The 22694-nt window shown below is 41.8% G+C and overlaps 1 protein-coding gene across 2 annotated transcripts in view; it reads right to left on the bottom strand.

Annotated features, from left to right (window-relative positions):
- heg1 (heart development protein with EGF-like domains 1) overlaps nt 1–22694 on the bottom strand; it is a 76015-nt gene that overhangs the window by 43586 nt on the left and 9735 nt on the right. For both annotated transcript variants that reach the window (XM_061971734.1, XM_061971733.2), the window contains exons 2-3: nt 15516–16464; nt 1314–1750 (exon numbers count right to left, since the gene is read on the bottom strand). In XM_061971734.1, coding sequence (XP_061827718.1) covers nt 1314–1750; nt 15516–16464 — 1386 coding nt within the window. The remainder of the gene's footprint in view (nt 1–1313; nt 1751–15515; nt 16465–22694) is intronic.

The following is a 22694-nucleotide window of genomic DNA, read 5'->3' as shown; positions in this document are numbered from 1 at the left end:
CCGCATTGCCGGCAGTAAGTCGGACATGTTTCCAGTGAGAGTTGGACTCCGCCAAGGCTGCCCTTTGTCACCGATTCTGTTCATAACTTTTATGTACAGAATTTCTAGGCGCAGTCAAGGCGTTGAGGGGATCCGGTTTGGTGGCTGCAGGATTAGGTCTCTGCTTTTTGCAGATGATGTGGTCCTGATGGCTTCATCTGGCCAGGATCTTCAGCTCTCGCTGGATCGGTTCGCAGTCGAGTGTGAAGCGACTGGGATGAGAATCAGCACCTCCAAGTCCGAGTCCATGGTTCTCACCCGTAAAAGGGTGGAGTGCCATCTCCGAGGTTGGGGAGGAGATCTTGCCCCAAGTGGAGGAGTTCAAGTACCTTGGAGTCTTGTTCACGAGTGAGGGAAGAGTGGATCGTGAGATCGACAGGCGGATCGGTGCGGCGTCTTCAGTAATGCGGACGCTGTATCGATCCGTTGTGGTGAAGAAGGAGCTGAGCCGGAAGGCAAAGCTCTCAATTTACCGGTCGATCTACGTTCCCATCCTCACCTATGGTCATGAACTTTGGGTTATGACCGAAAGGACAAGATCACGGGTACAAGCGGCCGAAATGAGTTTCCTCCGCCGGGTGGCGGGGCTCTCCCTTAGAGATAGGGTGAGAAGCTCTGTCATCCGGGGGGAGCTCAAAGTAAAGCCGCTGCTCCTCCACATCGAGAGGAGCCAGATGAGGTGGTTCGGGCATCTGGTCAGGATGCCACCCGAACGCCTCCCTAGGGAGGTGTTTAGGGCACGTCCGGCCGGTAGGAGGCCGCGGGGAAGACCCAGGACACGTTGGGAAGACTATGTCTCCCGGCTGGCCTGGGAACGCCTCGGGGTCCCACAGGAAGAGCTGGACGAAGTGGCTGGGGAGAGGAAAGTCTGGGCTTCCCTGCTTAGGCTGCTGCCCCCGCGACCCGACCTCGGATAAGCGGAAGAAGATCATTAAACAATTAAACGGTATTATTAACCGTCGGGAATGATCGCAAATTATCATTATACTGTTTACTATTATATCCCTTGTCCGGTAACAAGTAAAAAGTCAAGGGCGGTCTTGGCATGTTCTTGCCGCAAATGTTGGTCAATTTTTTGGGCATTACGGCAAATGACGAGGGCGCTAAAATTCGAGCGCTGGCCTGATGGGACTTAGACCATCGCCTGAAACCCAGAAGTGTCCGAGGTCACATGATTGCAAACCACGTTATAATGACCCTAATCATATAACAAAAATAAAGCCACTGCATGATAAGAATGTGCTCAAATTGAAAAGGATTTGGTTATTACTCACTTGGTGGAGCTGCCTTGGTGGGCTGAACATGAGTGGGAGATGACGCTTCCACCTCCTCTGTGGTCACCCTGTCTGTGGGCACGCGTGTGGTGGGCGGAGCCTCTGTGCGCTCCGTAGGGTTGGTGCGGGTGTGCGTGGCAGCGGAGTGTGGACCTTGCGGCGTGGTGGCGCCCGCGCTGGTTTCCCGCTGCCAGGCGGTGACGTCGGCGGGCCGGGTCGTCTTGGCCGATGCCGTGGGAACTCGGCCGAGAGCCGGGGGTGCCGCGGACATCTGCTGGGGCGGAGTCGGGGCGCCGGTGGTGGAGGAGATGGTGGCCTGGGTGGAAGGCTGCGGCGTGAAGCCCAGCGTGGAAGAGGAGGTGGCGAGGAGCGGAGGGACGCTGGTGAACGCGGTCGATTTACGATTCACGTCCGTCTCCTCTTCTGTTACCTCGGATCTGTTAGGAGCACAAACACAAGTGGATGAGTCGGGGGGCTCTGAAACTGCCGATTCCCATACCGATTATCTACCGGTGATATCGGCCGATACTGATACCCATCACATGTATTAACTGTACATGTTTATTGTGAGTGCTATTGACAGTTTAACAATATCAGCACAATACTTCAAATTAGGGATGCTTTAAAATGTAATATCGGAAATTATTGGTATCGGTTTCAAAATTATCGGTATCAAAAAGCAAAAATGTATAATTTTTTAAAACACCTTCCTTTGCGTGCCGGCCCAATCACATAATACCTGCGGCTTTTCACACACACAAGTGAATGCAAGACATAATTGGTCAATAGCCATACAGGTCACACTGAGGGTGGCCGTATGAACAACTTTAACACTGTTACAAATATGCGCCACAGTGTGAACCCACACCAAACAAGAATGACAAACACATTTCGGGAGAACATCCGCACCGTAACACAACATACACACAACAGAACAAATACCCAGAACCCCTTGCAGCACTAACTCTTCCGGGACGCTACAATATAATTTAGTTTTTGTCTCAAAGTCCTCCTGTGTCTTGGAAATTACTAACACACATTAACAAAAAAACGGCAAAAAAATGTATTTGGATCAAATAAAAGTATCGATGTAACTACTGGTATCGGTCACATACTGATACTACCCTTGATATCGACGCACCACCAATTTACTGACTGTGACAATATTGACACACCAACAGTGGTTCTATTATCCTCTCTAAAACTCTTATTAATATACTTATTAATTGTTGTTAATATCTGCTAAACTTCTTTAACTTTACCAAGCAATTATTTATTCTCTTGTTTCACGCTAACTTTGTGGTTAGCATTGCTATTAGCATGCCTGCTCCTAGCGTCCTCTCGGTGTGTAACATGTTTATCCTCATCCTCCAGTGATAATATACTTGATAATGATGTTAAAAATATTTAAAGTCTTAGTGGCCACATGCGTGGACAGCACCTCTTAGCTCTTATTTCCAAAATTGTGTACACTACTGAATTGGGGTCTTATGGCCGCTTATGTGGACACTTATACTGCCACCTGGTGGTGTCAGAAGAGTATAACATACAATGGAATTTGGAAAAAAAAAGTGTAAAAATAAGAATTAGCATGTCACTAAACATGAAGTACACGTTTGTGTACTTATTAGAGATGCGCGAATAGGCAATTATTTCATCCGCAACCGCATCACAAAAGTCGTCAACCATCCGCATCCACCCGAATTAACATTTAATCAACACCGCACCCGCCCGTTGTTATATATCTAATATAGACGATGCAAGGCATTAGTGAGGTTATAAAGCTTTTGCCTGTTAAAGAAAGGAGACTGATCCAATGCAGCAATCATCTGGGAGCCGCGCTGAGCGCACCTCCAAGCGCGTTTCTCAAAGTGTGGAGCGCGCCCCACTGGTGGGGAATAGAGACATGACAGGTGGGGCGCGAGGAACGGGAGGAAATTTCACTTTAAATTTTTTTTTTTAAATTATTATATTCTTAGATTATTTTTTTTACTATGCTTTCATTTTCTATACACACTGTAAATCACTTTGTGATTATGTCTGTGAAATCCGCTATATAAATAAATGGAAATTACCGGTACTTATTTTTACTGTTGGCTTTATATTTCTCGGTACGAGCGAAAGTTTGACAGACATAGCAACAGTAACTAATGGGGGCGGGGCTAAGCGGAACAAACTTTCGCGCGGATGGGTAGCAGGCTAATGTGTGGATCACAATTACACAAATATATACATTTGTGACTCGCACCTCAAAGGTCGTCGAGCCAGAGCCAGCGCCTGCAGAGAAACAAAAATGTGACGGGCACACACTGTGTCATTCACCGGGAAGCACTCGCGTCAAGGCAGCTCAGCCCCGAACTCAATGAGGTTTTAACATGTTGTGAGCGCGGTAAATTTGATCAAAACACGACCACTGAAAGCGCGACTGTTCTCTGCACTGTGTGAGGAAATGGGAGCTGATCATACAGCTGTGCTGTTTCACAGTGAAGCAAGGTGGCTCTCCTGGGGGAAAGTGCTGTCACTTGCCCTGTCTTGCCAAATGCATAGCCCCTCCTTTTTTTTTTTGCAAAGATTGCAAAGTGGCACTTTTATTGTATTTATTATTGAACTTGATGCAAGTTATTTGATTTATTATTGAACTTGATGCAAGTTATAACACTTTTTTTTTGATTTATTATTGAACTTGATGCAAGTTATAACACTTTTGTTTTATTTATTATTGAACTTGATGCAAGTTATAACACTTTTTTTTTTATTATTGAACTTGATGCAAGTTATAACACTTTTGTTTTATTTATTATTGAACTTGATGCAAGTTATAACACTTTTTTTGATTTATTATTGAACTTGATGCAAGTTATTTGATTTATTATTGAACTTGATGCAAGTTATAACACTTTTGTTTTATTTATTATTGAACTTGATGCAAGTTATAACACTTTTTTTTTATTATTGAACTTGATGCAAGTTATAACACTTTTGTTTTATTTATTATTGAACTTGATGCAAGCTATAACACTTTTTTTGATTTATTATTGAACTTGATGCAAGTTATTTGATTTATTATTGAACTTGATGCAAGTTATAACACTTTTGTTTTATTTATTATTGAACTTGATGCAAGTTATAACACTTTTTTTGATTTATTATTGAACTTGATGCAAGTTATTTGATTTATTATTGAACTTGATGCAAGTTATAACACTTTTTTTGATTTATTATTGAACATGATGCAAGTTATAACACTTTTTGATTTATTATCGAACTTGATGCAAGTTATAACACTTTTTTGATTTATTATGGAACTTGATGCAAGTTATAACACTTTTTTTGATTTATTATTGAACTTGATGCAAGTTATAACACTTTTATTTGATTTATTATTGAACTTGATGCAAGTTATAACACTTTTTTTGATTTATTATTGAACGTGATGCGAGTTATAACACTTTTTTTGATTTATTATTGAACTTGATGCAAGTTATAACAGTTTTTTTTATTTATTATTGAACGTGATGCAAGTTATAACACTTTTTTTGATTTATTATTGAACTTGATGCAAGTTATAACACTTTTGTTTTATTTATTTTTGAACTTGATGGAAGTTATTTTATTTATTATTGAACTTGATGCAAGTTATACCACAGCTGCACAGTTATTTTATTTATTATTGAACTTAATGTTATTTTATGTTATTGAGTTTGAATGTATACAACTTGATGTTCAATAAATTTGAAAATGTTAAAGCTTGGCATTAGCGCTCTGTTGGGGCGATGGGGGCAGGTGGGGCTTGAAAACTCCCCCTTGTCCAAAGTGGGGGATGACAAAAAAAGTTTGAGAACCACTGCCTTAGCGGGTTCCGACTTCCATGGCCACCGTCCTGTTGTCTATATCAACCAACACCTTTTCTGGGGACTGATGAGCGTCGGCATCGGGCGCCTTAACCCGGCGTTCGGTTCATCCCGCAGCGCCAGTTCTGCTTGCCCCACCCCTTTCGTGAGCGCACTGCGCGCGGAGTGACCCCTGTTACGCGCCCCCGGCAACGGGGGTGGCGGGCAGGTAAGCTGCGCGGGCGGAGCGCGCGGAGTGACCCCTGTTACGAGCCCCCGGCCACGGGGGTGGCGGGCAGGTAAGCTGCTTACCTGCTGCGCGTGACGCCGGCCGCGGCGAAGGCGGACGAGGCAGGGTGTCGGTGCGGTGGGCGCGGTGGTGACCCTGGACGTGCGTCGGGCCCTTCTCGCGGATCACCTCAGCTACGGCTCCCGGTGGGGCCCTCTCGGGGGAAGGGGCCTTGGTCCCGGACCCCGGCGAGGCGTCCCTTCTCCGCTCCGTAAAAGTGTCCATCTCTTTTTTTCTTCTTCTTCTGTTGTGGCATATGCTGCAGGTGCCTGCTCGTTTTTCGTATGTGGGTAACAACATTTAACTATGTATATATATTTCCGAATTGGTTTAACTGCCACCCGCCTGAATCTATTTAAAATCTTTTTTTTTATTATTTCAACCGCCCACCCGACCCGCGGATAAAATCTAATTTTTTTTTATTTCAACTGCCCGAACCGCGGATAATCCGCGGACTCCGCGGTTGTGTCCGCAAACCGCGCATCTCTAGTACTTATGGACTAAGTACATCATATCAAAAGATGATTCTTAGTTTTTATTCTAATTAGGGTCCAATAAGCCCAAATAGCAAAGAGAAATAAAAACAAGCATGTAAACAAACAGCTTGGGCCTTAAGAGGTTAAGAAATGTAGTTTATTTGCAGAAATGGAGGTGATTATTATCTTAGGGGAGCAGTTCCACACTGTGTTTGGAGACGGTATTGCGATTGGTATTGAAAGGCACTAATCAGTAGGGCTGGGTGGATAAAACAATAACAATTAATGTCGCAATAGACACATAATTAATATGAATAAAAAATGCATTAGTTAAAACTGTTGATAAATGTATATATTTTGGTGGGAAAAAAGCCACTTAGACTTAGACAAACATTATTGATCCACAAGGGAAATCGTTCTCACCTCTTTTCTTTTCAACCCTCGTCCCTTCCCTATTCGGGTGTATGGAAACAACAGCGAGGAACTAAAGTGCAGGACTGTATAAATAAAATATATAAAAAAATATAAGAAATGTGCTCTACTCAAAGTTTGATATAACGCGGTCGTTAGGGTCTATACCAGGGGTCGGCAACCCGCGGCTCCGGAGCCGCATGCGGCTCTTTGATCACTCTGATGTGGCTCAGCTGCTTACTTGCTGAACCCCCCAATTTTCCCGTGAGACTTCCGGATTTCAGTGACTCTCGCAGAAAACTCCCGGGATTAATATTCACCGATTTCCACCCTTACAGCTATAATAAGAGCGTGCCATGATGGTACAGCATTTAGCGCCCGCTACAACCTGTGTTAACAGTGTGCCAGTCCAACACTTGTTATACAATATACATCTTCTGCTTGCACACGTGCTTGACAGCAAGGCATACTTGGTCAACAGCCACACAGGTTACACTGACGGTGACCATATAAAACAACTTTAACACTTACTAATAATGCGCCACACTTTGAACCAAAACCAAACATGAATGACAAACACATTTCGGGAGAACATCTGCACCTTAACACAACATAAACACAACAGAACAAACACCCAGAATCCCATGCAGCCCTGACTCTTCTGGGCTACATTATACACCCCTGCTACCACCACACCCCGCCCCCACCCCAACCCTGCTCCCCCCCCTCTCTCTCTCTCTGTGCGTCGGTTGAGGTCGGCGGGGTTTGGTAGCGGGGGTGTATAATGTATCCCGAAAGAGTTAGGGCTGCATTGGGACCATTGTTTTATCCAGACGCATACATTTGTACAAATGTTGCCAAGTAGACGCATTGTGGGTTTCCTGGACGTGGTCTACATCGCTAAACGAAAAATCTAAAGAAGAGAATCCCTCTGCTATCTTCCACTAGTTTTTTTAATATATAAATCGCCCGCTTGAATATTCCCTTTCCTCATCTCCGACTCTCTTGTCGTCATTTGGGATGTCTGTTGTGATTTCCCTTCCTGGTTCCATGACCCGCCCCATCTTGCCTCTGATTGGTCTGTCCGTACTGTTTAGCCCTGATCTTAAAGGGGAACATTATCACAATTTCAGAAGGGTTAAAACCATTAAAAATCAGTTCCCAGTGGCTTACTTTATTTTTCGAAGTTTTTTTCAAAATTTTACCCATCACGCAATATCCCTAAAAAAAGCTTCAAAGTGCCTGATTTTAACCATCGTTATATACACCCGTCCATTTTCCTGTGACGTCACATAGTGATGCAAGTACAAACAAACATGGCGGATAGAACAGCAAGGTATAGCGACATTAGCTCGGATTCAGACTCGGATTTCAGCGGCTTAAGCGAAATTGAAGAAGAAACTGAAGCTATTGAGCCATATCGGTTTGAACCGTATGCAAGCGAAACCGACGAAAATGACATGACAGCCAGCGACACGGGAGAAAGCGAGGACGAATTTGGCGATCGCCTTCCAACCAACGATTGGTATGTGTTTGTTTTTAAGTGTTGTAATGTTTTAAATTATTGGTAAAGACAGTTTATGTATAATAATTTACATAAAACCGCAAGTAATGAATAAAGTTTTCATCAATTAATATATTCTGTAGACATACCCTCATCCGCTCTCTTTTCCTGAAAGCTGATCTGTCCAGTTTTGGAGTTGATGTCAGCAGGCCAGGGAAGCTAGGGTCGATATTCACATTCTTGCCATCTCTGTTGTAGCATAGCTTTCGTCGGTAAAGTGTGCGGAACAAACGACTGACCATTTTCGTCGGCTTTCCCCACACCCTCGTATTTTGAATAAATTTCGTCCAATTTCTTGCCACTTTCGCATCTTTGGGCCACTGGTGCAACATGAATCCGTCCCTGTTCGTGTTGTTACACCCTCCGACAACACACCGACGAGGCATGATGTCTCCAAGGTACGGAAAACAGTCGAAAAAACGGAAAATAACAGAGCTGATTTGATTCAGTGTTTGTAATGTGTTTGAAAAAATGGGGGATTGCGACGTCATCGCTCCGAGAGCGAATAATAGAAAGGCGTTTAATTCGCCAAAATTCACCCATTTAGAGTTCGGAAATCGGTTAAAAAAATATATGGTCTCTTTTCTGCAACATCAAGGTATATATTGACGCTTACATAGGTCTGGTGATAATGTTCCCCTTTAAAAGGGCTCGAATTTAACCGCGGCATTTGCCGCGACCGCCCTCGTGACTTGCTGTAATGCCCTAAAAAAATTACCATCATTGACGGCAAGAACATGCCGGGATCGCCCTTGACTCTTTACTTGTTAAAGGACTAGGGATGTAACGATAAACGGTAATGATAAACTGCGGTAAAACTTCCAGATGGTTAGTAATACGGTTTATATTTTTAATTACCAAAAAAAACTTCATTAATTAATGCATTTTAGGCAACTGCTTACTTCCTGAATACTGAAGCACTGCAGCATCTTTAAAAATAAAACTTGGTTAAAGGATTTTTGTATAAGTAGTTTTTGAACATTTTGAGCACATGATCTCCTGCTGGCCCCACTATGGACTGGACTCTCACTATTATGTTAGATCCACTATGGACTGGACTCTCACACTATTATGTTAGATCCACTATGGACTGGACTCTCACACTATTATGTTAGATCCACTATGGACTGGACTCTCACACTATTATGTTAGATCCACTATGGACTGGACTCTCACACTATTATGTTAGATCCACTATGGACTGGACTCTCACACTATTATGTTAGATCCACTATGGACTGGGCTCTCACTATTATGTTAGATCCACTATGGACTGGACTCTCACACTATTATGTTGGATCCACTATGGACTGGACTCTCACTATTTTGTTAGATCCACTATGGACTGGACTCTCACACTATTATGTTAGATCCACTATGGACTGGACTCTCACTATTATGTTAGATCCACTATGGACTGGACTCTCACTATTATGTTAGATCCACTATGGACTGGACTCTCACTATTATGTTAGATCCACTATGGACTGGACTCTCACTATTATGTTAGATCCACTATGGACGGGACTCTCATTATTATGTTAGATCCACTATGGACTGGACTCTCACACTATTATGTTAGATCCACTATGGACTGGACTCTCACACTCTTATGTTAGATCCACTGGACTGGACTCTCACACTATTATGTTAGATCCACTATGGACTGGACTCTCACTATTATGTTAGATCCACTATGGACTGGACTCTCACACTCTTATATTAGATCCACTATGGACTGGACTCTCACACTATTATGTTAGATCCACTATGGACTGGACTCTCTCACTATTATGTTAGATCCACTATGGACTGGACTCTCACTATTTTGTTAAATCCACTATGGACTGGACTCTCACACTATTATGTTAGATCCACTATGGACTGGACTCTCACACTATTATGTTAGATCCACTATGGACTGGACTCTCACACTATTATGTTAGATCCACTATGGACTGGACTCTCACACTATTATGTTAGATCCACTATGGACTGGACTCTCTCACTATTATGTTAGATCCACTATGGACTGGACTCTCACTATTTTGTTAAATCCACTATGGACTGGACTCTCACACTATTATGTTAGATCCACTATGGACTGGACTCTCACACTATTATGTTAGATCCACTATGGACTGGGCTCTCACTATTATGTTAGATCCACTATGGACTGGACTCTCACACTATTATGTTGGATCCACTATGGACTGGACTCTCACTATTTTGTTAGATCCACTATGGACTGGACTCTCACTATTTTGTTAGATCCACTATGGACTGGACTCTCACACTATTATGTTAGATCCACTATGGACTGGGCTCTCACTATTATGTTAGATCCACTATGGACTGGACTCTCACACTATTATGTTGGATCCACTATGGACTGGACTCTCACTATTTTGTTAGATCCACTATGGACTGGACTCTCACACTATTATGTTAGATCCACTATGGACTGGACTCTCACTATTATGTTAGATCCACTATGGACTGGACTCTCACTATTATGTTAGATCCACTATGGACTGGACTCTCACTATTATGTTAGATCCACTATGGACTGGACTCTCACTATTATGTTAGATCCACTATGGACTGGACTCTCACACTATTATGTTAGATCCACTATGGACTGGACTCTCACTATTATGTTAGATCCACTATGGACTGGACTCTCACACTCTTATATTAGATCCACTATGGACTGGACTCTCACATTATTATGTTAGATCCACTGGACTGGACTCTCACACTATTATGTTAGATCCACTATGGACTGGACTTTCACACTATTATGTTAGATCCACTGGACTGGACTCTCACACTATTATGTTAGATCCACTATGGACTGGACTTTCACACTATTATGTTAGATCCACTGGACTGGACTCTCACACTATTATGTTAGATCCACTATGGACATCTGCGGTTCCCTCCAAGGTTTCTCATTGTCCCATTGGGTTGAGTTTTTCCTTGCCCTGATGTGGGATCTAAACCGAGGATGTTGTTGTGGCTTGTGCAGTCCTTTGAGACACTAGTGATTTAGGGCTATATAAGTAAACATTGATTGATTGATTGATTTAAAATGACCTCATTAATAATAACCGTGAAAATAAATGTTCATACCATGACTTCCCTATAATGGACAATTGTAATTGTTCCGTCGAATAAATTGATAAAAACACCCAAACATAAAAATGATTCTTACATTTTCAACTGTTTAACACAGGGGTGTCAAACTCAAATACAGAGTGGGCCAAAAATTAAAACTGAACAAAGCCGCGGGCCAAGGTTGAACAAATGAACCTTTTAATAGGGATCCGAACAAGTTTTGCATTGAATATTGAACAAGCAAGGCTTATATAACTTTATAGTGACATACAAAATCCAGTTTCAAATAATAATAATAATAATAATTCAAAAATATCAATGGCATATCAAATACAATTTAAATAAAAATTGAATGCCTCTTTTCTATTTGCAGCCTTCTGAGGTAAATATCAACATTAACTTTTTCCACAGGCTAATAAATTAGAAAATAAAATAACAATGAATAAACCAAACATTCAGGACTTTAAACTGCTCAGTTTGCAACACACTGATCTAATCTGATGTGCCCAAGCTAGATACCTGCCATCTTTTCTTGGATGCTAGTTCATTAATGTCGGGGCTCAGGCTTTGAGCTGAGGCAACCTTCATTATCCAACGAAGGTGTTCATCAGTCATTATATCTCGTAATCCACCCGGACCACAGTCTTGGGGGCGTGCCTTTAAGACACTGCCTTTAACGTCCTCTACGAGCTGTCGTCACGTCCGTTTTTCATCCATTCTAACAACGTGCCCGCCCAGTCACAAGATATGTGCGGCTTCTGTATGAACACACACGGGAATGCAAATCATACTTGTTCAACAGCGATACAGGTCACACTGAGGGTGCCCGTATAAACAACTTTAACAATGTTTGAAATATACGCCACACTGTGAATCCACACCAAACAAGAATGACAAACACATTTTGGGAGAACAGCCGCACCGTAACACAACATAAACACAACAGAACAAATACCCAGAACCCTTTGCAGCACTAACTCTTCCGGGACGCTACAATATACACCCCCGCTTGTGTTACGGTGCGGATGTTCTCCCGAAATGTGATTGTCATTCTTGTTTGGTGTGGGTTCACAGTGTGGCGTATATTTCAAACAAAACTTAAAGTTGTTTATACGGCAACCCTCAGTGTAAATTGTATCGCTGTTGCATTCACTTTAGTGTGCGTGCAGAAGCGGCACATATTATGTGACTGGGCCAGCACACGTTAGACTGGATGAAAAGCGGATGTGAAGTGGATGTGACAATTTTTGGGCCGGGCGCTGAAATCTGGTACTCTCCCGGGAGGGTTGGCAATAATGAGAATTAGCGGTGAATGCGGTGTTACGGTGGAAAAGTGTTCTGTGGTCTGACGAGTCCACATTTCAAATTGTTTTTGGAAACTGTGGACGTCGTGTCCTCCGGACCAAAAAGAAAATAATTATCCGGATTGTTATAGGCGCAAAGATCAAAAGCCAGCATGTGTGATGGTATGGGGGTGTATTAGTGCCCAAGACATGGGTAACTTACACATCTGTGAAGGCGCCATTAATGCTGAAAGGTACATACAGGTTTTGGAGCAACATATGTTGCCATCCAAGCAACGTTACCATGGACGCCCCTGCTTATTTCAGCAAGACAATGCCAAGCCACGTGTTACATCAACGTGGCTTCATAGTAAAAGAGTGCGGGTACTAGACTGGCCTGCCCGTAGTCCAGACCTGTCTCCCATTGAAAATGTGTGGCGCATTATGAAGCCTAAAATAGCACAACGGAGACCCCCGGACTGTTGAACAACTTAAGCTGTACATCAAGCAAGAATGGGAAAGAATTCCACCTGAGAAGCTTCAAAAATGTGTCTCCTCAGTTCCCAAACGTTTACCGAGTGTTGTTAAAAGGAAAGGCCATGTAACACGGTGGTGAACATGCCCTTTCCCAACTACTTTGGCCCGTTTTGCAGCCATGAAATTCTAAGTTAATTATTATTTGCAAAAAAAAAAAAAAAGTTTATGAGTTTGAACATCAAATATCTCGTCTTTGTAGCATATTCAACTGAATATGGGTTGAAAAGGATTTGCAAATCATTGTATTCCGTTTATCCATCCATCCATCCATCCATCTTCTTCCGCTTGTCCGAGGTCGGGTCGCGGGGGCAGCAGCCTAAGCAGGGAAGCCCAGACTTCCCTCTCCCCAGCCACTTCGTCCAGCTCTTCCCAGGGGATCCCGAGGCGTTCCCAGGCCAGCCGGGAGACATAGTCTTCCCAACGTGTCCTGGGTCTTCCCCGTGGCCTCCTACCGGTCGGACGTGCCCTAAACACCTCCCTAGGGAGGCGATCGGGTGGCATCCTGACCAGATGCCCGAACCACCTCATCTGGCTCCTCTAGATGTGGAGGAGCAGCGGCTTTACTTTGAGCTCCCTGCGGATGACAGAGCTTCTCACCCTATCTCTAAGGGAGAGCCCCGCCACCCGGCGGAGGAAACTCATTTGGGCCGCTTGTACCCGTGATCTTGTCCTTTCGGTCATAACCCAAAGCTCATGACCATAGGTGAGGATGGGAACATAGATCGACCTGTAAATTGAGAGCTTTGCCTTCCGGCTCAGCTCCTTCTTCACCACAACGGATCGATATTCCGTTTATATTTACATCTAACACAATTTCCCAACTCATATGGAAACGGGGTTTGTATATACATTAGAGATGCGCGGATAGGCAATTTATCTCATCCGCAACCGCGTCAGAAAGTCGTCAACCATCCGCCATCCACCCGATGTAACGTTTGATCAGAACTGCATCCGACCGCCATCCGCCCGTTGTTATATATCTAATATTAATTAAAAAAAAAAAAAAGGGTGAAAACTACGCGAATTGCACCTTGTGCAGACAAGATTTTTCGATCGGACACGGAGGAATTAGCGATGTAAAAGACCACGTTGGGACAAAAAAACACAAGTCTAATGCCGTTGCTAGCGATACAAGTGGAAAACTTTCAACGTTTTTCGTCGCCCAAACAGATTCTTTGGATGTGATAAATGCCGAAGTTTTATTTACGGAGGCAATAATTGAGCATGGACTTCCAATTGCACTGGCTGATCACATGGGACAGTTAATAATGTAATGCAACCTTTAAAAATCATTACGCGGTGATCGCGATCCCAAAAATAAACTTTTCTTGCATGATAATGTCCAGAAAAATTCGCTTTATATTACTATAGAGTCCTTTTAACGAATGAGTTTGATGGTTTATCACAAACCTTAAATGAAAGAAGTCCTTTCTTCTCCTGCACCTGCATGCACTTTGGCCTTGCTTCCTGTGTGGTGCGCAATCCTGTCGGCTGTATTTCACAGCACGACATACTGTTAAAAGTGTTTATACTATTTATGCTTTCAAGTCCAAGTTGAAGAAATCTTGTTAAATGTTGACAGCATAACTACCAAAATACAGAAGTATGTCCTTAATATTTTTGCAGTGCTATTTCTGTTGAAAAGTTAAAATGATTACATTAGAGATGTGATGTGCCACTTTTCAAAGTGTCTGATGGCTTAAATTAATTTTCATTAATTTTTCATATTTTGAATTCTTTTGAAAGGCTTACAAAAAAACTACATTTGAATTGTAATTCCATGCTATTGACAGGACTATTAATTTTAATGAAGTTAGCTTACCATGTTTACAGTATGATAATTGTGATAGAAATGTGAATTTCGGGGGGTGGCGGGCAGGTATGCTGCTTACCTGCTGCGCGTGACGCCGGCCGCGGCGAAGGCGGACGAGGCGGGGTGTCGGTGCGGTGGGCGCGGTAGTGACCCTGGACATGCGTCGGGCCCTTCTCGCGGATCGCCTCAGCTACGGCTCCCGGTGGGGCCCTCTCGGGGGAAGGGGCCTCGTCCCTTCTCCGCTCCGTAAAAGTGTCCATCTCTTTTCTTTTTTTTTCTTCTGTTGTGGCATATGCAGCAGGTGCCTGCTCGTTTTTCGTATGTGGGTAACAACATTTAACTATGTGTATATATTTCCGAATTGGTTTAACTGCCACCCGCAAAAAAAAAAAAAAAAAAAAAAAAAAAAAAAAAAAAAAAAAAATCTAATTGATCCGCCCGACCCGACCCGCACGCGGATAAAATCTTATTTTTTTAAATTTCATCCGCCCGATCCGCGGATAATCCGCGGACTCCGCGGCTGTGCCCGCAAACCGCGCATCTCTAATATACATATATACACTTTGGAGCCCCTGCCTCGAAAGAAAATAATGTTTGCCTTGGTGCCCTAAAATGAGTCCTCCTTTAAGGCTACACTTGCCTTGACCTTAAAAAGTAAAAATTCGAAGCCTGTGTTAATAAACATTTACAAAATATTTCTGTGTAAATAATTAATTTCACAACGTATATATCTGTGACTCATAGTCCGGTGCGGCTAATTAATAAAAATATGTTTTTAGACTATATTTAGAGGGTGAGGCTTAAATACCCGTGTGCTTTATAGTCCAGAAATTACAGTATGACAATAGTAAAAAACCTGCTGTGACATTGAGCACTTACCTGTCAGTTCCTGTGACTGTTGTCGTGGCGATGAAGACTGCAGTTGTTTCCCTCTGAGAGTCATACTGGTTAGTTGTACTGCTGACCAGAGGGGGCGCTGTGGTGACAATAAAGCTCACACTTTCCTCTCTGCTCTCGGGTGAACTCTCGGTGCCCTCGTGCCTCCGAGTGCTGAAGCTGCCCGTTCCGGTGGAAGATTCCGTGGAGGGCTGGACGGTGGAATATGGGTATGATGTAAGCGTGGGGAGTCCAGCAGGAGGCGTGGATGAGGTGGACTCATGGATGGGGTCTGTGCTGGAGAGCCCGCGTGTTGACTGTGAAGGTTCCTCTGATGTTGGGATGTATTGATGCTGGGTGGCATTTAGAGGTCCAACAAGAGTTTGGGTCCCTGCGGGGGTCTCTGGGCTGTCAGGCTCTGAAGAAGAAGACGCAGTTAAAGAGCGGCTCCTGGTTTCTTCACTCCTGGTGGACGGGGCGCTGTGGGTGTAGTCCTCGGTCTCCACGGTGGATGCGACGCTCCAGGTGGAGCGGGGCTGATGGGAGCTGAAGTCCTGTGTGACCGCCGAGCTATTGCTGGAGGAAGACGAGGTGACGGACAGCAGCGTCCTCTCGCCAGCCCGACTGACGGCGGTGGCGTTGAAGATGCGGCCCGTGAGGGCCTGTGTCTGCGACGGGGACGACGCGGGCTCCCCCGTGCGCACACTGGAGCGCGGGCTGTCCCGCGGCAGCTCCTCTGTCACCGTCCGAGGAGACAGTGCTCGATCAGAGATACCGAGTGACACGTCAGGAAGATGTGGTGTTTGCGGGGAGTCCCTCCAGTCGCTACTGCTGCTGCTGCTGGTTTCGGAGGAGTGACCGTCTGTGGAGGACGTAAACATCTCAGTGGACGCACCGATGGTCTCCTGGGACCTGGTGCTGGTTTCTCTCCGGGTTTGTGGTTGCTCAGTATCTGAGGAAAGACAAAACACCAGCGTGTTTAGCAAATAGCTAACCATGTTACACACATCGCGAGAAAACAATATATGGTCCGTGATATGGTTTTTCAGGGCCGATACGGATTATTAGTAGTCAAGGAGGCCGATAAGTGATATTTGGAGGCCATATTCATTTGTGTTGTCTTCATTATAACACTAATACAACGCTTTTAAAGTCATTTTGATAGTAGGCTAATATAGCTAATAAAGACACTTACATCATGTGTTGTCTTCATTATAACACTTATATACGACTTTTAAAGTCATTTTGATAGTAGGCTAATATCAAATCAAATCAAATCAACTTTATTTATAGAGCACATTTAAAATTTACCACAGGGGTAGCCAAAGTGCTGTACAATGAGCAGGTTAAAAGATAAAACGAGTACCGAGCAAACACAACACAAACAGAACACGATAAAAAATAAATAATTAAAATAGAATTAATAAAAACATAAAAACATAAAAACAGGATCACAGCAGGTGTATTATGGGGCGCCATTGCAGGATGGATATCACTCAGTGTTAAAAGCCATGGAATAAAAGTATGTTTTTAAGAGAGATTTAATATAGACACTTACATCATGTGTTGTCTTCATTATAACACTTATATACGACTTTTAAAGTCATTTTGATAGTAGGCTAATATAGACACTTACATCATGAGTTGCCTTCATGATAACACTTATATAAGACTTTTAAAGTAATTTTGATAGTAGGCTAATATAGCTAATATAGACACTTACATCATGAGTTGCCTTCATGATAACACTGATAAGACTTTTAAAGTCATTTTGATAGTAGGCTAATATCGCTAATATAGACACTTACATCATGTGTTGTCTTCATTATAACACTTATATAAGACTTTTAAAGTAATTCTGATAGTAGGCTAATATAACTAAAATAGACACGTACATCGTGTGTTGTCTTCATTATAACACTTATATAAGACTTTTAAAGTAATTTTGATAGTAGGCTAATATAGCTAATATAGACACTTACATCATGAGTTGCCTTCATGATAACACTTATATAAGACTTTTAAAGTCATTTTGATAGTAGGCTAATATCGCTAATATAGACACATCATGTGTTGTCTTCATTACAACACTTATATAAGTCTTTTAAAGTCATTCTGATAGTAGGCTAATATAACTAAAATAGACACGTACATCATGTGTTGTCTTCATTATAACACTTATATAAGACTTTTAAAGTAATTTTGATAGTAGGCTAATATAGCCACTTACATCATGAGTTGCCTTCATGATAACACTTATATAAGACTTTTAAAGTCATTTTGATAGTAGGCTAATATCGCTAATATAGACACTTACATCATGAGTTGCCTTCATGATAACACTTATATAAGACTTTTAAAGTCATTTTGATAGTAGGCTAATATACCTAATATAGACACTTACATCATGTGTTGTCTTCATTATAACACTTATATAAGACTTTTAAAGTAATTCTGATAGTAGGCTAATATAACTAAAATAGACACGTACATCGTGTGTTGTCTTCATTATAACACTTATATAAGACTTTTAAAGTAATTTTGATAGTAGGCTAATATAGACACTTACATCATGAGTTGCCTTCATGATAACACTTATATAAGACTTTTAAAGTCATTTTGATAGTAGGCTAATATAGCTAATATAGACACTTACATCATGTGTTGTCTTCATTATAACACTTATAAAAGACTTTTAAAGTAATTTTGATAGTAGGCTAATATAACTAAAATAGACTCGTACATCGTATGTTGTCTTCATTATAACACTTATATAAGACTTTTAAAGTAATTTTGATAGTAGGCTAATATAGCTAAAATAGACACTTACATCATGTGTTGTCTTCATTATAACACTTATAAAAGAATTTTAAAGTCATTTTGATAGTAGGCTAATATAGAAACTTACATCATGTGTTGTCTTCATTATAACACTTATATAAGACTTTTAAAGTCATTTTGATAGTAGGCTAATATAACTAAAATAGGCACGTACAACATGTGTTGTCTTCATTATAACACTTATATAAGACTTTTAAAGTCATTTTGATAGTAGGCTAATATAGCTAATATAGACACTTACATCATGTGTTGTCTTCATTATAACACTTATATAAGACTTTTAAAGTCATTTTGACAGTAGGCTAATATAGGAAAAATAGACACTTACATCATGTGTTGTCTTCATTATAACACTTATAAAAGACTTTTAAAGTCATTTTGATAGTAGGCTAATATAGACACTTACATCATGTGTTGTCTTCATTATAACACTTATATAAGACTTTTAAAGTCATTTTGATAGTAGGCTAATATAGCTAATATAGACACTTACATCATGTGTTGTCTTCATTATAACACTTATAAAAGACTTTTAAAGTCATTTTGGTAGTAGGCTAATATAGACACATCATGTGTTGTCTTCATTATGACACTTATATAAGACTTTTAATGTCATTTTGACAGTAGGCTAACATAACTAATATAGACACTTACATCATGTGTTGTCTTCATTATAACACTTAAATAAGACTTTTAAAGTCATTTTGATAGTAGGCTAATATAGACACTTACATCATGTGTTGCCTTCATTATAACACTTATATAAGGTGTTTAATTTTGTGAGGCTCCAGTCCAGACAGATTTGTTTTTTTGGTCCAATATGGCTCTTTTGACATTTTGGGTTGCCGACCCCCGGTCTAAAAGGAGCATTAAAATTTGCATTTCAAAATATGGAAAATCTCATGGGAAAATTTGAAAAAGTGTGACATTTCTCTACATAACAATAACTAAATTAATAGATTTTATACAATTGTATAACACTTTATGGATTCCATGCACTCCTGAAACATTGTCAACATTTAAATAAAAACAATTCTCCTTAGTGTAGATTATAGTTGAGACATAATTTTTTCCTGGATGTTACAGAAAGTATGAGAATGTGTGAGCTGCTGCCTGCTCTTCTTTACTTATACAATAATCTCATATTTGTCAATATATTTACAAACCCCGTTTCCATATGAGTTGGGAAATTGTGTTAGATGTAACTATAAACGGAATACAATGATTTGCAAATCATTTTCAACCCATATTCAGTTGAATATGCTACAAAGACAACATATTTGATGTTCAAACTGATAAACTTTTTTTTTTTTTGCAAATAATCATTAACTTTAGAATTTGATGCCAGCAACACGTGACAAAGAAGTTGGGAAAGGTGGCAATAAATACTGATAAAGTTGAGGAATGCTCATCAAACACTTATTTGGAACATCCCACAGGTGAACAGGCAAATTGGGAACAGGTGGGTGCCATGATTGGGTATAAAAAGTAGATTCCATGAAATGCTCAGTCATTCACAAACAAGGATGGGGCGAGGTACACCCCTTTGTCCACAACTGTGTGAGCAAATAGTCAAACAGTTTAAGAACAACGTTTCTCAAAGTGCAATTGCAAGGAATGTAGGGATTTCAACATCTACGGTCCATAATATCATCAAAAGGTTCAGAGAATCTGGAGAAATCACTCCACGTAAGCGGCATGACCGGAAACCAACATTGATGACCGTGACCTTCGATCCCTCAGACGGCACTCTATCAAAAACCGACATCAATCTCTAAAGGATATCACCACATGGGCTCAGGAACACTTCAGAAAACCACTGTCACTAAATACAGTTGGTCGCTACATCTGTAAGTGCAAGTTAAAGCTCTACTATGCAAAGCGAAAGCCATTTATCAACAACATCCAGAAACGCGGCCGGCTTTTCTGGGCCCGAGATCATCTAAGATGGACCCATGCAAAGTGGAAAAGTGTTCTGTGGTCTGACGAGTCCACATTTCAAATTGTTTTTGGAAATATTCGACATCGTGTCATCCGGACCAAAGGGGAAGCGAACCATCCAGACTGTTATCGACGCAAAGTTCAAAAGCCAGCATCTGTGATGGTATGGGGGTGCATTAGTGCCCAAGGCATGGGTAACTTACACATCTGTGAAGGGACCATTAATGCTGAAAGGTACATACAGGTTTTGGAACAACATATGCTGCCATCGAAGCGCCGTCTTTTTCATGGACGCCCCTGCTTATTTCAGCAAGACAATGCCAAGCCACATTCAGCACGTGTTACAACAGCGTGGCTTCGTACTTTCCTGGCCCGCCTGCAGTCCAGACCTGTCTCCATCGAAAATGTGTGCCGCATTATGAAGCCTAAAATACGACAGCGGAGACTCCGGACTGTTGAACGACTGAAGCTCTACATAAAACAGGTTTGGGAAAGAATTCCACTTTCAAAGCTTCAACAATTAGTTTCCTCAGTTCCCAATCGTTTATTGAGTGTTGTTGAAAGAAAAGGTGATGTAACACAGTGGTGAACATGCCCTTTCCCAACTACTTTGGCACGTGTTGCAGCCATGAAATTCTAAGTTAATTATTATTTGCAAAAAAAAAATAAAGTTTATGAGTTTGAACATCAAATATGTTGTCTTTGTAGTGCATTCAACTGAATATGGGTTGAAAAGGATTTGCAAATCATTGTATTCCGTTTATATTTACATCTAACACAATTTCCCAACTCATATGGAAACGGGGTTTGTAAATACAGTTGGTCGCTACATCCGTAAGTGCAAGTTAAAGCTCTACTATGCAAAGCGAAAGCCATTTATCAACAACATCCAGAAACGCGGCCGGCTTCTCTGGGCCCGAGATCATCTAAGATGGACTCATGCAAAGTGGAAAAGTGTTCTGTGGTCTGACGAGTCCACATTTCAAATTGTTTTTGGAAACTGTGGATGTCGTGTCCTCCGGACCAAAGAGGAAAAGAACCATCCGGATTGTTATAGGCGCAAAGTGTAAAAGCCAGCATCTGTGATGGTATGGGGGTGCATTAGTGCCCAAGGTATGGGTAACTTACACATCTGTGAAGGGACCATTAATGCTGAAAGGTACATACAGGTTTTGGAACAACATATGCTGCCATCGAAGCGCCGTCTTTTTCATGGACGCCCCTGCTTATTTCAGCAAGACAATGCCAAGCCGCATTCAGCACGTGTTACAACAGCGTGGCTTCGTACTTTCCTGGCCCGCCTGCAGTCCAGACCTGTCTCCATCGAAAATGTGTGCCGCATTATGAAGCCTAAAATACGACAGCGGAGACCCCGGACTGTTGAACGACTGAAGCTCTACATAAAACAAGAATGGGAAAGAATTCCACTTTCAAAGCTTCAACAATTAGTTTCCTCAGTTCCCAATCGTTTATTGAGTGTTGTTGAAAGAAAAGGTGATGTAACACAGTGGTGAACATGCCCTTTCCCAACTACTTTGGCACGTGTTGCAGAAATTCTAAGTTAATTATTATTTGCAAAAAAAAATAAAGTTTATGAGTTTGAACATCAAATATGTTGTCTTTGTAGTGCATTCATGGGTTGAAAAGGATTTGCAAATCATTGTATTCCGTTTATATTTACATCTAACACAATTTCCCAACTCATATGGAAACGGGGTTTGTAGATGAATTTTGTTGTAGAAAACCATGTGTGCATTCACACAATAAATGTCTGTCCCATAAAGAGCAGCTGCCTCTATTATTATCTGGTCCGCTTGTATTCATTGCAAATCCCAGCAGGGGGCGCTGATCGAGCTTTAGGATGAGGCAGCAGAAACAAGGTTTAAAGAGTGCAGAACAATTCATGTCCTGGAACAAAAGCTCCAAGGCCTCACTCAATACGCAGGAACCCGTCACTTCCTTCCTAAAGCTGAGCGAGCACAAGAAAAGTGTCACTGTGGATCTGGGAGCGCAGACTTGTTTTGAATGGCACACACTTTCATGCTATTGGTGGACATTGTCAAATTGGTACCTTAGGAAAAACATGAATATATTGCAGGGAGACTATTTAGTAACATGTAGAAGACAACAAATATGAAACAATACGAGGATCATAACAAACAAAACGCAACAAAAACATTTAGTTTCAGAGCAATGTGATGCTGGACACTAATAAAGTTAAAGTTAAAGTTAAAGTACCAATGATTGTCACACACACACTAGGTGTGGCGAGATTATCCTCTGCATTTGACCCATCACCCTTGAGCACCCCCTGGGAGGTGAGGGGAGCAGTGGGCAGCAGCGGTGGCCGCGCCCGGGAATCATTTTGGTGATTTAACCCCCAATTCCAACCCTTGATGC

This window comes from Nerophis lumbriciformis, linkage group LG13 (assembly GCF_033978685.3).
Source record: "Nerophis lumbriciformis linkage group LG13, RoL_Nlum_v2.1, whole genome shotgun sequence".
Classification (NCBI taxonomy): domain Eukaryota; kingdom Metazoa; phylum Chordata; class Actinopteri; order Syngnathiformes; family Syngnathidae; genus Nerophis; species Nerophis lumbriciformis.
This window is presented reverse-complemented; position numbering and strand designations above follow the sequence as displayed.